General features: G+C 38.1%; 2 protein-coding genes across 4 annotated transcripts; one reads left to right on the forward strand and one right to left on the reverse strand.

Moving 5' to 3' along the window:
• Nucleotides 1–574: 574 nt before the first annotated feature.
• On the reverse strand, nt 575–10192 carry LOC121751554 (protein TRANSPARENT TESTA 9-like). 3 transcript variants are annotated; one of them, XM_042146317.1, is made up of 21 exons: nt 9826–10192; nt 8660–8711; nt 8504–8580; nt 8270–8403; nt 8073–8169; nt 7914–7971; nt 6842–6950; nt 6622–6745; nt 6358–6547; nt 5912–6201; nt 4888–4976; nt 4739–4809; nt 4432–4542; nt 3714–3779; nt 3061–3198; nt 2585–2690; nt 2423–2494; nt 2271–2329; nt 1924–2083; nt 1579–1745; nt 575–1189 (listed from the first exon to the last, which is right to left on the reverse strand). In XM_042146317.1, exons 1-21 carry the CDS (start codon nt 9876–9878, stop codon nt 884–886), a joined length of 2529 nt encoding a protein of 842 aa, XP_042002251.1. In that variant the 5' UTR covers nt 9879–10192; the 3' UTR covers nt 575–883. The 3 variants fall into 3 exon arrangements, with proteins under 3 accessions (XP_042002251.1, XP_042002244.1, XP_042002256.1); XM_042146310.1 differs by having other exon boundaries at nt 3714–3782; XM_042146322.1 differs by lacking the exons at nt 8504–8580; nt 8660–8711; nt 9826–10192 and having other exon boundaries at nt 3714–3782; nt 8073–8191; nt 8270–8402.
• Nucleotides 10193–12768: 2576 nt separating this feature from the next.
• On the forward strand, nt 12769–19808 carry LOC121751571 (pre-mRNA-splicing factor 38-like). The gene is made up of 6 exons (XM_042146336.1): nt 12769–13153; nt 13672–13793; nt 13926–14016; nt 18033–18162; nt 18251–18321; nt 19227–19808. Exons 1-6 carry the CDS (start codon nt 12864–12866, stop codon nt 19681–19683), a joined length of 1161 nt encoding a protein of 386 aa, XP_042002270.1. The 5' UTR covers nt 12769–12863; the 3' UTR covers nt 19684–19808.
• Nucleotides 19809–20269: the final 461 nt, after the last annotated feature.

Genomic DNA, 20269 nt, shown 5'->3' on the forward strand with positions numbered 1-20269 from the left:
GTTTTGCCATTTCGATAGGTCCCACAATAAGAGTCTTATTTCACTTTTACCATAAATGATAAGTAGGTCTCATATTCTATCAACTTATTTCACTCACATTTTATTATAAAACGAATATATATAAATAAGACTCATATTCCACTCTAACTTATTCAACCCATTTTTTCTTACATTTTTTAAAACCCGTATCATAACTAAATAAGACTCCTATTACGGGACGGAGGGATTATGAATCTTGCAAGTCTACGAGTCTCTAGTGCAATCTAGTAATTAGAATTTTGTGATTTTTGAAATTGAAGTCTTTTAAATTTCATTGACCATTATCATCTGGTATACGTAATAAAATTGGAATAAAAACATACTGCCTCCATCCAAAAAAATAATCTTAATAATAGTGTGTATATATATAAGATACTCATCACTTTGATACCTATCATTTCCTTTCCGTCCAAAATCAATTAAAAAAAATTATGCAGCCCAGCTAATCCAGAACCTTTATCACATAAACGATTAACAAAATGTTTGAGAGAGAGAGAGACTGTGAATGACAGACACAGCTTGCTAGAGAAAGAGGTGACAAAAATGAACTTCTCTTTTATTAGCTCTTGAAAAACTCTGTAATGTTACAAAAGCTCATAAATAGGTTGAAGCAACATCTAAACTGGGCTCCCTCAGATCAGATTAATTAGTCACAGAATCTCAAATACAAAAGACACAGCGTATATATATTTACATACAAAGAATGGCACTAACTACTACATGCCCTATTATACATTTCTGTGCCTGATGATTCCTTTTGAACAACTCACATACATGAGGCTGAGACACTGAAAACTAACCGAGCGTTTGAAACCTCTGCAAAAAAATAACATGAGCTCCGCTTTCACACTGTGTTGTCATCCTCTACATGCTCAGACAGTTGCGAATGGTCTGTACTTTGTTCTAGTTCGAGTACAGGTTCTAGGCTTTTCTCCACCATGCAACTCTGCAACTCCATTTCCTCTTCAACCATGGACATTGCATTCTTGCAGGATTTCTCATCCCGGAACGCCAGAGTCCACCTTCCATCAACCAAAGCTTTAGATTTTACCTTGCCATGGGCAGTATACGTAGCAGTATCAGTAAATGGGAATGAGGAAGGACGGATTCGAAGGTGCAGCCACCTTAAATGTTTATCGTCTACTCTTGGCTGAAACAGAAAAGGGAAGCATGTGAATATGGGATCAAGCAGCTGCCATATCCTTCAAGTTCAATAATTTTGTGTTAGGTAAGAAATAGTATGTCCTTACACAGGGCACTATAAATAAATGGATAAGATACCAAGTGCATTATCTGTAATTGAAAGCACAAAAAGATACAACTTGAAAAGCTACTCAGCTTTAGTACTTCAGATGTTAAGAGATCATTTACCCTAGTCCTACACGCCATAGTAATAAGATGAGGGAAGGCTTCTCTCGTCTCTCATGCAACCCTCCATTTTTACTGAACAGGGTTCACTATTACAGTTTCTCAGCATGATTCACTGAAACACTAATTTTTAATCATGGGGTAAAAGATTTATTTGAGATAGCAACTCACCTTACATCCGGCCAATGGTGCCACAACTCGTACCAATCCTCGTCCTGGTTTCACTGGTAATTCCTCCGCAAGGACAAGCCAACCTGAGCTACCCATAGAGAGGGCTAGAAAGTAGAAATGGCGTTCTTTACCCCTTTCAAATGCAATTCGACAAGGAATTGCACCAACTGAAGATAAATGGGAAACCAAGTCCATTAAAAGAAAACAAGTGAAATCAAAACCCTGACTCAACTAATTATTCACATGCAAGCTCAGTCCGTATATGGCCTATGACGCTTCTGGTAATGCAACGCCAGGAACGATGATGGAAACTCACAAACAAGATGCAATTAAAATCTGATTTACCAAGGTTTATTTCAGCATTTGGTTTAAGTTCTGGAAGATGTAAACCAGCAATCCTTGCTCTGGACTTCTCTGGAGTATCAACAGAACAGAATACAGGAGGTTGATCTGGCAAAACTTTACCAAGCGAGAAAATGTGGAGATGATGAAGCAGCGCAAAAACCTATGGAGGTGAGAAATTTGTCAATAATATACAATGATTGTCTACGAAAGTGCATGTCATTTACACGTGTGAGCACAGGTCTAGGTGCTACAGAGTACATAGTATTTGTGCACATTCTATGCCTACTGAAGCAGATGTTATAGACTTTATCCTCATATTAATGAAAATATCATAACTGAAGGACAACCTTCACTGCTTCACACATTCTCTCTCCAGCAGCAAATGATGATTCAGATGATGCATGCTCTGTAAGACAGAAGAATAACAATAAGATGCATGTTTCTAAAAATGTTCATAGATCATTCATGCAGGGGGAGGAGGAGATAGAGAGAGAGTGACCGTCATTGGCAGATTTGAATGGCGGCAATAGAATACACTTTGGATCTTTTCGCGGAGAAGATGCCTCGATTGCTGAACAGATCGATTGTTTACCATGAATTAATATGCAATACAAAACAAATCATTCTTAGTTAAATAGGAGAAAGGTGAGAAATGGCATACCTCTTTTGCACTTTCTCCACTCATCACAAATAACTCCCAATAATAAATCAGACCACGTTCCTCTAGCCTCCTCTAGAACACGAGCAGTGCAATGGTGAAACGAATCCTACAGACAGAACCTCTCATTATATGCTTAAGTACTTAACTACTTGCTGATGGCTTATACTCCACTTATAACCAAAGGAATACCACAAGATACTTATTAGAAGTATACGGTTTGGTTAGTGAAGTTCTCATTCAGATTTCAGCATGACCATAAGGAGGATAAACAATATCACAGGAAATGGTTATGTCAATAGAGTAACATTTTCCAGAGATCTACTTAAGAGAGTTTTCTCATTATCACTAATCAAGGCTCTGAGATAGTACTGTATGTAAGATGCCTCAAAGGCCAAGGACAACTAAAACTTCCTCACAACTAGGCAAGCAGATATCCATCTGCAAGTAAGCTTCAGTTTCCATATTTTTTTACTTACTCTGAGCAAAGTAAGATGATGGCTGTTGAACTCCGCTTTGCTGTAAGGTAACAACTGCCGCAAAAGCCAACCACCATCCCACAATGTTTCTGCAGAGATATTTGATCTGCAGAAGAGACTAACCAACGAATCGAGTACCTAAAAGAGTAATAATCCGTTAAAACTTAAAAGAGCATTTGAACTAAAAGCGTGAAATAAACAATGACCCTTCATATTATATAACAAGAAAATATTATAGTATAATTTATAATTAAGAATTCTTCTCTCAAAGTCAGTTTCGTTCACTGTTTATTAAGCAGTACCAAGGGATACACTTAAGTGTATAAATTGATTCGGCCTCCTCGGAAGAATTAGACCAGGATGTAAAGGGAAATACAAGATGATTATACAAGGGAAAGTTAACTTTTGTGGCTGAGACTCAGAATACTTTATCTGTTTGCAGCAGCAAATTTAACAAATTCATCAAATGGACAGCATACAATTTATGATTTCATTATTAAGATTATTGCCCGAAGAGGCGAAGACACTACTAAAAATATACTTGCACCCACAAGATTGGATGCTACCTAGTGAGCCCTAGCACGTTATGACACCAGCATAATATATAGGCACACACAACAAATATTATTTTCTGGAATGTAAAAAGTACATACTTGAAATCTATGCACGCGAGGACTCGCTCCAACCTCTGGGTGTGCACATGAAATTCCCGCATACTCCTGCTGGACGTAACAAGGTATGATAAGTTATACTCCCTCCATCCCATAAAAATATGGGCAATGTGTATGGCACGGGAATTAAGATAAAATTGGTAAAGTAAGAGAGAGGAGGAGAATGGTATGGTAAAGTAAGAGAGAGGAGGAGAATGGTAGTTAAAGTAGTGTAAGTGGATAGTGGGACCTACATTATTGAATTGAATAACTTTCCAAAAATGGAATGACAATATTTTTCTTTGATGGACGAAAATGGAAGTGCACATATTTTTATGGGACAGAGGGAGTATACTATTGATAAAGTTAAGATTGAATTGATCCAGTAGACTTAAAAGTAACAGACAATAGCAGCCAGAGTCAGAACTTATCAAGCTAAAATGCAAAGTCAAGAAAAACAAAGAGGATGTGGAAACAATGTCTAAAATAAACTGATTAGAATTTTTATCAATAGGAAAATACAAGCAAGCAAAACTGCTCTGAGCGCTCTCAAGCATCAAGTAACTTGGAGAGGCAGTCGCTAAATCAATTCCAGAGAGCTAAATACCAGTATATCACTTGAAAAAAGATGTTTATCTCTTTCTTTCAAACATTGATGTGTCACTCAAGAAAGCAAAAAAACAAGTTAAACAAGGAAAAGCAGACGTAAAAATTTCTATACCTTCAATTTTTGCAGATAGAGGTCAAGTTCGCCACTAATGCCATCTTTGACCTTAGCACCTTCTGATGAGAAAAGTTGCTCTTCTGCAGAATCTTCCCCAACCAAGGCTTGCTGTAGGCACACAAGAAAGCAGGCATTACTGAAATGTGCACATATCGTACATGCTGGTCTATCAGCGGTAAAAGACTACATCACCATAAGTAACTTGAACTAAATAAAAGCAGGCCGCAGCACATATTATGCATGCTACTGGCTAATATTTCTCAACTAGTCAAGAGAACAGAGGATAATACTTCCAACCACATACCAGCAGTTTCTTTTTATGTTGTTTGCGTTGTGGAAGTATGCCAAGAGCATCAACCATTGACTCGTCTAGTTCTGCAAATGCATAGATTGAGTTAGTTAAGTGCTAATGAGGTTTATCAGCCAATAGCTAGAGAATCTGAGTTGTAGGACCTTTTGTCTGCAACAATGTTGCTAGAACATTTAAGGAGCCTGCAACTTGAACTTCATCTCCACTGACAACAAATGAAAGCAAAGTTTCCCTGTACAATTGCACAAATAAACATATTAGAGTTTAATGCAGAAGGTACCATGCAAATCTCTTATTTTCTGGCAGTAGTGAAGGCTAACAATATCTCAATGAGTTTCATTGAATAAACCGGAAATTTTTAGCAACAAATTATCACTCGTTCCACCTTATTCAGCAATAATTCACCAAACAATCAGCTAGAGGAACAATGGAGAAAATGAAATACTACAACTAAGAGTCCAGTGTCATGACCAGTAATCATTATAGTAGAATTTTTCTCACCATTCGTTCCATAAAGTATACTTCTAAATCCATTTAGTCATTTAAAACCCAAATAGCATTCCATACTTCCATTATATTCAACTATTTCCAAGCATAGATCATTCTTATCTTTACCTTTCACTTAAATATAGGAATCTCTCCAGCAAGCACAAAACCAAATGAGTGAGCATGCCAATATTTCAAAAGCATCGTGTGGTAGCAAATATAGTTAACTGGTTATCGATGGCATGTTAAGCAATACTCTGGAAAGGAAAAGGATCTCTAAGAACTTAAACAGGCAACAGCAATTCATGTGAATTTCCTGAATCCATGTCATTGATTTGAGTCATGAAATAGTTAAAATACTTTGGTCCCACAAAGATTCAGACACAGGGGATCATCATTCTCTATTGCGCTATGCTACCTGATAGTTACAAGACTATTTCCAAATAATGCAATAATGACAGAAGGCATACATTAGAGGCATGTTCAATGTGCTACATAGGTTCCTATCCCAGTGATCATCTAACATTAAACTCAACTACAGACTGACAGGAGATCACCAATCTATATCAAAAATAACATTTTCAATGGAAGAGCTGCTCAGCAATCAAATGCAATAATGCCTTGAGGAAAAAATAACTAATAAATAAACGAAGCTATATGTGAGAAAAAAGGATTAAATACCTCAGAGCAAATCTCATATTGCTATAGTTATGATTGAAGGCACTGAGAGGTGTATGATTTTCGGTATCAGATTCAGAATTTTGACTGCTTGCGTCATTATTTTGGCTTTGTACATCTGAAGAAGCATGGCTCGGCAGATTACCGTTGAGCTTAGCCTCCGAACTCTCAGGAAAGATATCTGGATAACATATAAGAGCAGCAGCAACAATATTTGCCAGATCTTTGATTTTTACTATGCGCAGAATGCAACAAAGTAAATATAAAGAAGTGACGGCCCCAAGACTTGATTCCTGCATGTATACGACTAAGATAGTCACAAAAATATTTATATAGACCCATAAAACCAGCAATCAACCAAATATAAAGAGCTCATAACAATTCCCAGAAGCGTAGAAAATTAAAACACAAACATAAATTAGGGAAAATGAAGAGAGTGGTGAGTGTACTTTGACTGCTTCAGTCCTACTAAAGGATGGGAAGATCAACGGAAATATCAGAATCCTCAGAACTTTGTCCATTATCAACCTCCCAACATCAGGGATTCCAGCAGAAACAACATCACTAAAATAATAGAGATTGTCTTCAATCTCGTCAACAGCAGAAAGAATGGAAGACGAAAGTTCTGCACTTCGGCTCCTATTCAAGAAATAATTATTCATGTGAGTAACAACAGAAAAAATCATAGGGAAATATGACATTCCACATCTTACTTTTTAGCATTTGAAACAATTGAGTTCAAATGGATACACCGATCTCGAAAAAATTCGATCAAGTTCACAAAATAATCTGAATGTGGGGCCTTGGATACAAATCTATTTACAGTGTCATCTCCAACTGCAAATCAGTCCAAGCTTATTGTTTAATACATTGGGTCATTATGAGTTAAACCATATTGGTTATGAAACCAAAGTCAAACTAAGAAAAGCTCACCATGATAAACATTCAAGGTTAAAGCACGAACAGCAGTTCGGATCATACTTTCTTCATGAAATGCAAACCGTATCGCCTCAACATAAAGAGGGAAATCAACTACTTCCTCCTAAAACCAATAGGAACAAAAGGGGGAAGAACAAAGAAAATGAGATATGTGAAAACAACATGGAGTATATTTTTTCCATTCAATTTTTTTTGCTCCACATTTACTAAGACAAAATTGGCAGTGGCACAGGTGTTGAAAACATAGCCATCAATGGCCTGTTTCAATTTCAGTTTTCTTTAGAAATTCTCTACTATATTCTACTCAATAGATGCAAGACTCTTAAAGGCAATTTCGTACTAATTGTTGGTAGTGTCATGTGGATATTGTAAGATAATCCAAAACATTTCCAAAAGAAAATCTCTTGTAGAATCAAGATACTCACTTTCCTTTTATTTCTGGTTCCTAAGATGAGAAGGCCAGGGTGACACCATAATTACTAACTATGCACACTCTGATATGCACGAAAATAGTAAGATGTGCAGTGTAGCATACCCCATTTGTACTGGTTTTAGTTGTCCTAGGCCTAGCTAATCTAATGCTACAATTGATTTGATAGTCTACTTGAGCTTGTGGAGAAATACACCTAGCTCTAAACTTTCTTTTAAACATACTTCGGACAAGTGTTCAATTTAGAGGTCAACTAATTAACTAAACCAATGAACTTAGATTTATAACAGAAAGATAAGCTTTTAGCATTTCTAACAATGGATTACCAGATGAACTAATCCAAAGGTACTCCCTGTAACTATTATGTATTTATGTTCAAAACTCTTCTATACAAAACAAATGGTAAAAATTGTGGGTACTAGTAATCAACTTATTCTGGAAATAATAAACTAAGAATAATAGAATATAAAAGATGATTCATAAATCAAGTTCAAAGGCCAGGTTGAAGATATGTGCATATGCATATCATTCAATCCATGCTTGAAACAAGTGAAAACTGACAACAACTGAATTACAGAGAAGGTGCTAGGAAAAACAACACTGCCATTGGTATTAGTAAAAGACTTGTAAACTTACACTTTCTGTCTTAACAAGGAGTGAAATTGTATCCTTGTTCAACTTCCCACTTATCGCTCTTCTCAGTCCAGATGCAGTGCCAAAACCAAAGTCAGAAATCAAAAACATATACCAAGTAGTTGAGAAAGAACTGCAAGAGAAAGCTACTTTATAACACACCTTAGGAAGGATATGTAGTAAGATAACAACTCTTCATTTCTGAAGTCAAAAGGATATGCAATGAGGTAGTTAACATGTTCATTGCTAAACATATAGTCTGCACAATATGCAAAGAAAAACTTCTTAGAGAATCCATGAGCTGGACAGACTTGGAAAATATGGCTGCTTAAGATTCAGAAGTTATTATGCGAGCTTACATATGGAATGATCACTTTTCAGGTTCTGGATCATTATGCTCATTGTCTGCAATAGCTGGCGTGAGACGATCAGAGATTTACATATTCTTAATATGCGTACAAACTCGCCCATGACCTGCTTCTCCATGAAAACCCTAAAAGGTACCAAAGTGATAAGAATTGAATGAAAAAGAACATGGTATAAACTTTAAGAGGATATATGAGCATATCAAACACAATGGATTGAAGTCCCACTCAAAATAGGCAGCATCATGCTGGTCACCATATGTTATCAACTCCGCAATAGATCTCAAAGCCTCAATAACAAACTCCTGGCCATGTACCACATAACGATGAGGTTAAGAAACAGAATCTGGAACACCCAACAGTGAGAGCAAGACAATGACTTACTTTGTTAACCTCATTTACGACTTGAACTTTTATCAGTTGATCAACAATGAATCTGGGGAAGACAACAAACACAAGGAAATAAAAGACAGAGATTTTGAGAGCCAAATTGCATTCGGGATTATACACACAGTCACATACAGATGGTGCCAACGATATTATCAGTCAGAACACAAAGAAATCATCTTAAGCTCATGGGGATGATGCATTCTAAGCTTGGTGGGTAAAAAAGATTTAATCTGATACAGCTAAACTACTTTAATTAAACATTATACTCACTTCCTTCACAGCACCAAAATGCCAATCTCAGTTATGATTCCACATCTAAAATTCCAAGCTTCCCAAGAATCAGAACACCATATAAGGGGTCCAACCATTGTGTAAATCCCATATTCTTAATGAAATTTAAGTATATAACCCGGTGTTCCATAAATCTTCAGTATCTTTCTAAGATAAATCAAAGAAGTACAAACAATTTCCTAAAGCCCATTTCATCTGGTCTTATTCCTTGAAAAGATAAGCTATAACCTATGCCTTAATGCATAAAAAAGTAAACCCAAACAGAAATACCCTCAATAAGAAACTAAGCTAAAAGATTAGCGTTTCTTGCAAGCTTCAATCTGCAGAATATATGAGTCACTATGCATTAGGATTGCACAAACTGTCTAGTTTGCCTAGTCAAGGACTTGCCAAAAGGCAGTAAATATAAGCTGTCATGGTACACTAGTTGCATATACTACACCATTTTCTTTGGGGATATACATGGGATTTGCACCCTCAAAGAACAAATTCAAACCACCTATCCATTCCTTCTTATGAAGGAAGACGCTTAAGTTGTTTTGACAGATCTCAATAGAGTTTTTTTACAAAGACATCGATTCCCTCAACCTATTGGATAGAGGAGAAGCGTCTTACCATTTCACCGTCAGATCTCAATATAGTTTGGTCCCTAAAAGGGTGTCACTTTCGGGAAGAAATTTAATTTCAGTCTCAGTCTAAGGGGTTCTATTCACTTGAGTAACAGAAGCATAAATTTCTACTCCATAAGATATCATCCGTTCAACAAAAGGTATCCTATGGCTCCTAAGCTAATTTCGATCCGAAGAAGGAGAAATCACAAGTAAACCAACGAAAAGTAGCATAAAAATATGCAGTTTGTATAGAAGTACCTGAGTTCATCTAACGACAGTCTATCCCTGGATCGCCAAAAGGAAAACCACATCCTTTAAAGAGGTAGCGATCACCGATTACTTCAGTGCGGCATCAAAAATTATCCTCAGGATCCCAATAATTCTGCAACCTCGGACAAAATGGCAATGGGAAACAATTAGAGGAGAAGGCTATCGAGAAAGGGAGGTTAGGGTTTGCGATTGCTTCGACCGGAAATTAAGAAGCGCCAAGAAGCAATGAATCAAATGAAATGAAATACTAGTAAAAAGAATATCCAGAAAGGCGACGGTAGAATTAATTAATCGATAGATCATAGATGGTGTGGGGTTGGGGAGATCATCATCGGATAGTCTGTGCTTGTGCCGACATGTCATTTGTCATCTTTGTAAGTTTTTTTTTTTTTTTTTAAATTAACTTCATATATTTATATCATATATATGAAGCAGGAAATTACAAATCAACTCTTATAACGATGGACGCGGTATCCAGCACCCTTTACCGCTAGGCCAAGGGGCTTGGATTTGTCATCTTTGTAAGTTAAGATCTTGGATTTTCTCCAATTATTTTCTTAAATAAACACTATCAAATAAGTAACTCCATACTAAACTGAAATTATCTGAATATATAGTTGATACCGGAGACAAAGTCTTAAAAAAATATAGTTTCTGCAAATTTATCACTTGTTTTTACTTTTATCATTCTCTAAAAAAAAATTCACAATTTACTTTTACCCTGTTTGACAGATATCCACTAACTCGTTCTCACTAGTATTTTATAATAAAACATTAAAACTAATACTATATAAAGGTAGAATCATGTGCCACTAATTTTTTCAACTGACCTTTTATTACATTTTTTAAAAACTCACCTTCTATTACATTTCTTAAAATCCGTGTCATGTCAAATGGTGATAAATTATTAGGGACGGAAGATACTGTTTATGCAATTTCGAATTCATCTCTTTGAAATATCGCTTCAATAACTTCTACTACTTGATTCGGCTTCAATAACATCTGCTACTTGATTCGATATTTATTCAACTTTTCCTTGATTTGTTCAAACTCTTTGGCAACTTATCTTTTTTTGCATTTTTTTGCGCTCGCTACCGGTTAATTGTTAAAAACAAAGAGGATAAATTTACCATTCCAAATTTGAAAAAGAATGAAAACGAATCTGTAAGAGGGCATCTCCATAACCCCATTTATCAGATTCAAGGGAGAAAATAACCAAAATGGATTATGGAGTATGCTCTATGAACACACAAATGTTTTTCACCTAAATCTGCACAAAAGTGACTAAAGGAATACTCTTCGGGTTGTTCCTCACATCGCACGTCCGCCCTTCCTCGTCGTTACACCTCTGTTATTTGTCCACGCCTTACTGCAATCATTTAAGAGATTTGGAATATAAGTTTTTTGGAAATAAAGTTTCTTTTATCATTAAAATAATCAATTACATCTCTCTTTCTATTTACTATACTCAAATTTTCACCTAAAATTATGCATCACAAGAAATTGGTATTTTAAATGTGATAGGGTCTATGTATATAAATTATAAATTGATGGGATTTATTTAAGTATATTTTAATTGTGCTATTGTCTTCATTAGTTAACCTACTAATTTAATTATACTATAGTCCGCTAGGGTCCTGTTAGGTTGAGATTTTTCGGCCTAATTGAGATTTAAGATGCATTTTCAGCCACTCATTCACAATTTTCGCGCAATATCAACTACGTATACATTATGTCAAATAGGGGGCATAATTGTCATTTTCGCGCGATGTCAACTACAGAGACATTATTGTCAACTACGATGCCAACATCAAACGTTATTTATGTCAACTATTATAATGTCAACAACAAATATTTTCATGTCAACGACCTATATTATTTACGTCAACAACAACGTTTTACATATAATATATATAGTTGACATTATATGTATGTAGTTGACATGGATTATATATGTAATTGTCATGGATTGTACACATAATTGACATTATATGTGTATAGTTGACATGAATTGTATATGTAGTTGATATGGATTGTACACACAGTTGACATTATATGTGTGTAGTTGACATGAATTGTATATGATAGTTAAATCTTGAATCTAACTCTTAGCAACTAATTCCCAACTGGGGAATATCACCAAACACCTAGAATGCATTATAATTAAGCTTGATTCCCCAATCCAGCTCACACCCAACACAAATTGATAATCCAAACCCTAAAACTTCCAATTCCATAAATAAATCAATAATTAAGATTGCAAAAAGTTCAAATCCTATAACAACTTCGTCAGAGATTCAAACCGTCACCACCTCCCTCGCCGGAGCCTGGACGTCACGGTCATGCGACCAAATCCAATTCCTCCCGACTACCATCACCAAATCACAGATCAAAAGCAACCAATCAAAGACCAGATAAAAAAATTCAAGCAGCCGAGCTCCCTCGGCGGCTGCCTCGCCAGCTTCTTAAACTCTATCTTCAGCCAATCATCGTTGAAGAAAAAAAAGAAGAAGAAGAAGAAAAAGAAATAGTCCAAATCATTCGCCATGGATTTGGAAGAGGAGAGCCACAGCGGGAGGAGGAAGAGGAGGAGCAACATCAGCCACTTCAGAATCACGAGCACCGCCAAAAACTCCGCCGCCTTACGTGATTACTCCGACGAAATCGCACAAGGAGCGGGCGAGATTGGCAAATTATCGTGAAATTACCATTTTGCCCTTTTATAATTAATTAATCTAAAATCATTTTTCATGTGGCAAATTCTGGACCACTTATTTAATAAAAATTGGCTGACAATGCATCTAAATTCTGGTTAAAAAAATCTCAATTGATAGTATGCTATTGTTCCCATAAATAAACCTACTAATATAATTATTTGAGATTTACGAATAAAATTATGGTTTTAGTAAGACAAAGCTGTTCGATTAAGAAACTCTTCAGGCATCATAAAAAGTACTAGTACAACATCTCTCTGAAATTGGGAATTAGGTTTTCGGCCAAATTCTCCATCGCTCTGTCTCTCTCTCATGGCGAATCGAACAGATCCCCTCGCCAAGAGCATAAGGGGTACAAACCCCCAAAATCTGGTGGAGAAGATTTTGCGGACCAAAATATACCAGCACACTTACTGGAAGGAGCAATGCTTCGGGCTGACGGCGGAGACGCTCGTCGACAAGGCCATGGAGCTAGACCACCTCGGCGGAACTCACAGCGGCACCCGGAAACCCACTCCTTTTATGTGCCTTGTTATGAAGATGCTCCAGATTCAGCCCGACAAGGAAATCGTCGTCGAGTTCATAAAAAATCCCGAGTACAAGTAATCTATTCTATTTCATGCTCGATTCTCCTCATCCTCTTAAATTATAGTGTTTGTGTGTAACATTTTAACGAATACAGAGAGAGGCGTTTCATATCTATTTCAGCTCAGTGAAAAGCTGGTGTCTAGTTTGATTAGACGTACTGCGTTTAAATTTGTTAAAATATCTATTCAAGTAGTGCCGGGTGTCTTACAAATTTCTATCACGTGGCCGTAATACATGGATGCGGAAAAATGCGTGATAGCTTGGTCGAAGTCCGAGCAGAAGGAATTAATTTCTGCATCGACATAACTACTGAATTTTAGTTATGTGATATGGGTTAAATTGATTGTGATTGGTGAAATAGCACGAACTTCAAATTCTAAGAAAGAGTTTACCTTATTGTTTCCTTCTTATTCCTGACTAATTTCAGTTTCTTGCTTTATTCTACTAACATGTTTGTTGCTAAATACTTTTCATATGCCACACGATTCTGTTTCTGTAATTCTTAACTAATTTCTCGTGGTCTTTGATATAGATATGTTCGTGTGCTTGGAGCTTTTTATCTGCGTCTAACGGGAATGGATGTTGATGTTTACCATTACTTGGAACCTTTATACAATGATTACCGAAAGCTGAGGCTCAAGCTAAATGATGGAAGTAAGATTATCTAACCCTTATTTGAGATTTATTGGTCAATCTCAATCAGTTTGTTTATTTGGTTCTAATTCTTTGAACTGTCGATTGTTCTACTGTGTGATAACTTTTCTTTTTCTGACTTGATTGCCACAGAATTCACATTGACGCATGTTGATGAGTACATTGATGAGCTTTTGACGAAAGACTACTCATGTGATATCGCACTACCGCGAATCAAAAAAAGGTATCTGAAATGCAATGTGGGCAAGGTTCTGATGGTGTTTCTGTGTTTATTTTTAATTTTGTTTTAGTATCTCCACCTTTGTATGATAATATGTTAGTCACGTTGGCCCTTTTTGCTTGTTAGTGTTAAGTTAGGTGATGCTACCAGCTACTGCCAGAATACTAATTTTGAAACCCACTAGCTCTGTAAATTTGTAGAATTATCGCATAGAACTTAATCTTTTGTCTAGGCCTGTTAGTTGCTATGAATGGTGAGTGTGGTTGTTAAGGGTGCACTCCCTTAACAAGATTCCGGCGACGACGAGCGGTCGACAACGGAAGGATAAAGGTGGACGTCACGGGCTTTTCCCGGGATCAGCTCCAAAACTAGTGTTTGCAGAAAATAAAGAAGACGATAAAAATAGGAAAATTATGATATTTCTTGATTGAATGGGAAGAATACAATGCCTCATATTTATAAGACTACCCTGACTTAGAGAACAAGAAAATAAAGATCCTAATCATATATGGGAAATATATGCTAAATCAATACTAAACTAAATAAGAGAGATTTGGGGATATTTGTAGAGATATTCCCGTATCAACTCCCCCTCTGTTAAAATCCACCTTGTCCTCAAGGTGGAAACATGAAGAAGCACGAAAGAGAGTCGCTGATAACATAAGCTTGACGAGATCATCTCCTCCTGGATCAAACGCACACCGAACACCTGAGCGTCTCCCTTCATTATCTCCATAAAAAATTACCAAGGCGGGCTCGTGATAATTCAACGCTAAAACGAGGATCTTGTCAACGCAACCACGAATGCTCAAACAACGCATGTCCATCCGAGGAGGGATCAATCGTGCATCTGCGTCGAGCAATGCTGAACGATAATTCATACTTGTAACATTATGATATGCAAATCCGCATTCCACATAGAAACCATCTCTTTCCTCTTTTAACAAAGAAGAGTTCATCATCTTCCTCAACTTCAAAATATCCAACCAATCATGCACATTTCCTTGAAGCAAAACCTTGAAATCCCTTTCGATAACTGGCAAGAAAGCATCAGAGCCGCACAATGTATATATTTTCTCAATAGATGGAACTTGTCGGTGGTCAAGGCTTACATCTCTATCCTCCTCAACTCCATGATTATCACAAAGCAGAGCAATGGAAGAAGGACGCGATACACCAGAAGCATCATGATCAAGTGCATCCATTTCTATCTCGAGGCGGCGGTCCATGGTTTCCAACCGTGTCTCAAATACGGCGGGGGCCGCTAACAGATAGTCAAGTATCGGCTGCTTAAGGGTGTAATCGGGTTGGGGTGGTTCATCTTCCAACAATTCCCCTTCCGCTCCACTGGCATCGGGGCTGCACAAGAGAGAAATAGCAACTGGTGGAGGGACAGCCGCAACAGAAGGCAGCGGGGCTGTTGCTGAATGGTGGGAACTCGTTGGAGGCCCGCAGGATAGTTGACATGGTTGTGGTGGCCAGTGTTGTCAAAATGGCGCTCGGGTCGCTCGGGTCGCCCGGGTCGAGACCGTCACCGCCCCAACGTGGGTGGGTTGATCGAGGTACGAGGTCGCCGCTGGGTCGAGAGGGTCGCCTGGGTCGAGATACAAGTAATTCCTAAACCTTTATTCTTTGAATCTTTTCCTTTTTAATGCTGATTTGTTTTTACTAAAATAAACATAAGTATAAAGGTAAAACTTACCTAAAAGTCTGCTGATTTTCTCATATCTTTCACACTTTTGTTCTGATTTTCTCTAATCTCAGCACACGTTTTTTCTCCTATGTTCCTCAGATCTCTCACACTTTTATTCTGATTTTCAAAAATCTCAGCACGTTTTTTCTACGTTCTCCTTTGTTTCTCAATCTCAATTATCTATATATATGCATGAACCACATCAAGCTTTTCAAACCCTAAATTCATCCTCTTCATTCCTAAACAAATATACAGAGCCACCCGTCATCTATTCCTTCCTTTGTTTAATCAAGGTATTGTTCAAACTTTCATCTTTTTGAATTTTGTGTGCAGATTTTAATTCTAATTTGGCCTCTACAAGCAGCTTGTACCACTTTATCTACCTATAGGCTATATGTATTGAAACTTTATTTGATATATTGTAAACATTAGAGTAATATATTTATTTGATTTAATATTAAAAGGCAAAAAAATTAGCCTAGAATAGTGGGTCTCTCGACCCAGTCGACCCGCCGACCTGCGACCCGAATTTTCACATCATCGATCCGGTGCGACCCTCGACCCTAACTACACTGGTGGTGGTTGTGGGACAGCAACGGGCAGCGACGCTACTGAGTGGTGGTTACTCGGTGGAGAGAACACCGTGCAATCAAGTTGCCAGGGATGTGCACTCGGGCGTGAGTTTTGCAGCTGCCGGAAGGGCTCTGAATCTTGGTTGCAGGGATGCTGGGGACGCTGCGATTCAAAAGTTTCGAGGGGACGAGCTTGCGGTTCCCAACCGTATGGCTGTCGCGCCTGTGGTGGATCCCAGCAGGTCAGGCTTCGAGTGTGAGACAACTGTAGTTGTTGTGGCGACGCCGACAGACACCAATGGGGGGTACACCAATGGGGGCTGTGGGGCTGTTGGTATGGCTGTCCGGCATTGCCTGGTTGCTGATAAGGGTTAAGTCCGTAGTTGAACGAGTTACCCCAAGACGGATTAGTGTCGGTGTAGGGATGGTACCACGACTGTCCGTATGATTCGTTGTAGGGTAGGTGCGGCGGCTGATAGTAGGAGTGCTGCTGCCCATCCAATTGATCGAGTGCCACGAGATCATATGGGGGGTCCAGATCAGTTAACGGAGGTGGTCGCGACGAAGACGGGCGACGATCATGCTCATCCATGCGCGACTGTAACTTAGCCATACCGACCATCATCTGTTCGAACATCGATCTAATTGGGTCCAGGGGTGGTGAACCCGCCGCCAGCGAAAGCACCGGGTTTGAAATCGTGGGTAGGGAACACATGGGTTCCGTACGCCCACTTGTTGCCTGGAAGTCTGACATGAGTTCAATGAAAGCACCAATTGTTAAGGGTGCACTCCCTTAACAAGATTCCGGCGACGACTAGCGGTCGACGACGGAAGGATAAAGGTGGATGTCACGGGCTTTTCCCGGGATCAGCTCCAAAACTAGTGTTTGCAGGAAATAAAGAAGACGATAAAAATAGGAAAATTATGATATTTCTTGATTGAATGGGAAGAATACAATGCCTCCTATTTATAAGACTACCATGACTTAGAGAACAAGAAAATAAAGATCCTAATAATATATGGGAAATATATGCTAAATCAATACTAAACTAAATAAGAGAGATTTGGGGATATTCGTAGAGATATTCCCGTATCAGTGGTTCTCTAAAGGTCGAACAGGTAGCTTGAGAATATAATATAGTTTCTTACTCCCTCCATCTTTGAAAAATAGAAACTTTGAAACGACACGGGTGCTAATGCACAATAGGTAAAGTAAGAGAGATGGATAGAAAAATGGGTAAAGTAAGAGAGATGAAGAAAAAAACTAGTGGAAGTAGTGTTAGTGAATTGTGGGGTCCACATCCTAAAATATAAAGTGTAGAAAGTTTACATTTATAAGGGACAGGCTACGGAGGTAGTATTATGTTATGATTACTACATAATAATTTTATTTTTTTAGTGGACATAATGTAATGCTTTATTTTTCGTTTTAAAGTTATGATCGGGTATCATATGAACTGGTACAAATGTTATTCTATCATGTGAACAATTCATGCTTGACCCACTACGTTGAGCATATCTGACTTCTGACTTCCGTAGATTTTTATTCTATCATGTGATCCTTTTATGTGAACAATACATACTTGCATCTGTATTTGTTAAACCAAGTAACCCATTTCTTTGAGTATATGAAAAATAACTAGTCCATGTTTGATAACTCTTATTCTCTCATTGGTACTTTCTCTTGTTTGATGGTATGTGTTGTAATTTATTTGTTTGAAGTCCTCAATATCAGCAATATTTTCTGCTTGCAGATGGACTCTTGAAGGACTTGGTTCGCTTGAGCCTCGAAGAAGTGCTCTTGAAGACGATTTTGAAGAGGAAGAGGAAAAAGAAGAAGATGACCAACTTGCTGATGGATTAGATTCTGCTGCCGATGACAAGGTCAAATCTCTATACATAGCATATGACTTTAATTTGCCTGATTATTTCTTGTCTGTAGACCTTCTCTTATTTGTTTATTTTACACCAGGATTACTACCGGGCACGAAGTCCAACCAGGGAAAAAGATCGAGATAGAAAACGTGATAGTCACAGATATAGGTACAACCAAGTACTTCGTTGTACATTCAAATATTGCTTGTCAATAGCAATTTGTTTGGTGATTTGGGTCGAGTGTTACTCATGTTTCATTTTTTGCAACTATAGTGAAGCAATTAATTTTACTTTATGTGGTGTTTAACTTCTATGTTTTTAATGGGAGTTCTGAGTGAGTTGGATGCTATTAAAACACGAATGTACTTGATCGTACATATCACATTATTGTGATTGCCTGACCAACATGGCATTTCAAGCCTCTGATGGCTTATAACAGCAACCTAGATTAAAACATTGCGGTCCTGCCAGGTTTCTCTGCACTGGCAGTGTGCAGCTGAGAAGTATGGTGGATCGTACAATTGTACTCTGTAAAACTGAAGTGTTCAGCGCAATATTTTCCCTTTACTTTTTTTTGTTGCACTCCATCTCCAATTGTATAGCTGCTGTACCTACATTTACAGAATCTCACTTTTGAGGTAACAAAAACTTAGAGGTTGTGACATTGCGAAGAACTTGCCTGTGTGTTTATTTTGTTCGTTATCCAATTGATCCTTAGTGCAATACAATAACGTATTATATGCATCTTATATGGAGTATGTCATTGTGGTATTTCGTGTCCGTTTGGATTGGTTTTAAGCTCCTCTATTGTTCAGGAATCAAGATACGAAGATCCACTATTTCTACCTAGTAATTTTCAAATGTTGACTGATTTTTATGACTTAAGAGTATCCTTTCCTATTTGGTCCGTTTAAACTCTCAGTTAAAGAGGGGTTTTTGTGCCAACCAGTTGCATTATTACCCTTCGGTTTACCTTCAATTATTTTTTTTGTGATATTATCTAGTGAAGTACAGAAGGAGAAAGTTAAAGGTGTATTGACAAGAACTGACGGTCTATCTTTACAAATTTTCAGGGACCGTGACTATGACAGGGATCGGGACTATGACAGAGATAGAGATAGGGACTACGAAAGAGATTATGATAGAGACGGTGGAAGACGAGACAGAGACCGAGACAGGGACAGATATCGCCTAAGAGACGAGAAAGATTATGGGCGTGATAGAGAGCGAGATAGAGAAGGTAGAGACCGTGAAAGACGAGAGAGGGACCGCGGGAGGAGGAGGAGCCATTCAAGGAGCCGCAGTAGAAGTAGAGATCGCAAGGATCATGATGGTGATGAGCGTCGCAGACGGCACCACTCCAGCACGAGCCCCAAAAGACGAGGAGAGGCACCTGAGGATGAGGCACCAAAGAAGAAGAAAGAGAAGAAGGCAGCAAAGAAAGATGACGGAACAGATCATCCAGATCCTGAGATTGCAGAGCAGAACAGGCTTCGATTGTCTCTAGGATTGAAGCCTTTGAGGGTCTGAAACAATCAATTAATGCTAGTAATGTAGATGGATGAATCTTGAATTTGTATTGATATGATGCTTCAGTTTGTTCATCAGTACACAAGTTTTTCATGAAAATGGTCAAATTAGAAAGACATTGATTAGACGTGTGAATTCTCAAATACATGAAAAATCAATCTTCAGGTAGGAGTATTCCATGTTTATCATATTGAAGAACACCTGATAGATTCAAGGTTCTGCACTTGTCTCCCATCAGTATCCTCTTCTTGCAGAGCTCCATAGCCTCGGTGCTGGTTGCCGTCTTTGTTCTTTTGAGCCTAAGCTTGACCTTCTTTAAACTGATCTTCCACTTGCTAGTGAGGATGGCAGAGGCAACTGCGATGGGACGTCGTCGTTGGCATGGCAGCACAACATGGTTTGTGATTTGCTGAGTCTTGCTCTCGTCATCGGCAGCAGCAATGCCGAACCCGAAAGGCATGTCTGGAGATCTGACGATGCCACGGGCGGTGGAGAAGATGGCACCAATTTTGTGAATTCGAGTCTTGCTGCTTCCATCATTTAGTTGATGCATCTGCTTGCCTTGTACTCAACACTTGATTGCTTC

Source organism: Salvia splendens, chromosome 1 (assembly GCF_004379255.2).
Source record: "Salvia splendens isolate huo1 chromosome 1, SspV2, whole genome shotgun sequence".
NCBI lineage: Eukaryota > Viridiplantae > Streptophyta > Magnoliopsida > Lamiales > Lamiaceae > Salvia > Salvia splendens.

Excerpts from the sequence above, each read along its gene's own strand:
- LOC121751554 (XM_042146310.1), bottom strand. The coding sequence starts at position 9,878 with ATGTGGTTTTCCTTTTGGCGATCCAGGGATAGACTGTCGTTAGATGAA. Across the intron at positions 6,548-6,621 it reads ATTGTTTCAAATGCTAAAAA|GAGCCGAAGTGCAGAACTTT; the intron begins GTAAGATGTGGA and ends TTTCTTGAATAG. Across the intron at positions 3,783-4,431 it reads TCTATCTGCAAAAATTGAAG|CAGGAGTATGCGGGAATTTC; the intron begins GTATAGAAATTT and ends TGTTACGTCCAG.
- LOC121751571 (XM_042146336.1), top strand. The coding sequence starts at position 12,864 with ATGGCGAATCGAACAGATCCCCTCGCCAAGAGCATAAGGGGTACAAAC. Across the intron at positions 13,154-13,671 it reads ATAAAAAATCCCGAGTACAA|ATATGTTCGTGTGCTTGGAG; the intron begins GTAATCTATTCT and ends TCTTTGATATAG. Across the intron at positions 14,017-18,032 it reads CTACCGCGAATCAAAAAAAG|ATGGACTCTTGAAGGACTTG; the intron begins GTATCTGAAATG and ends TTCTGCTTGCAG.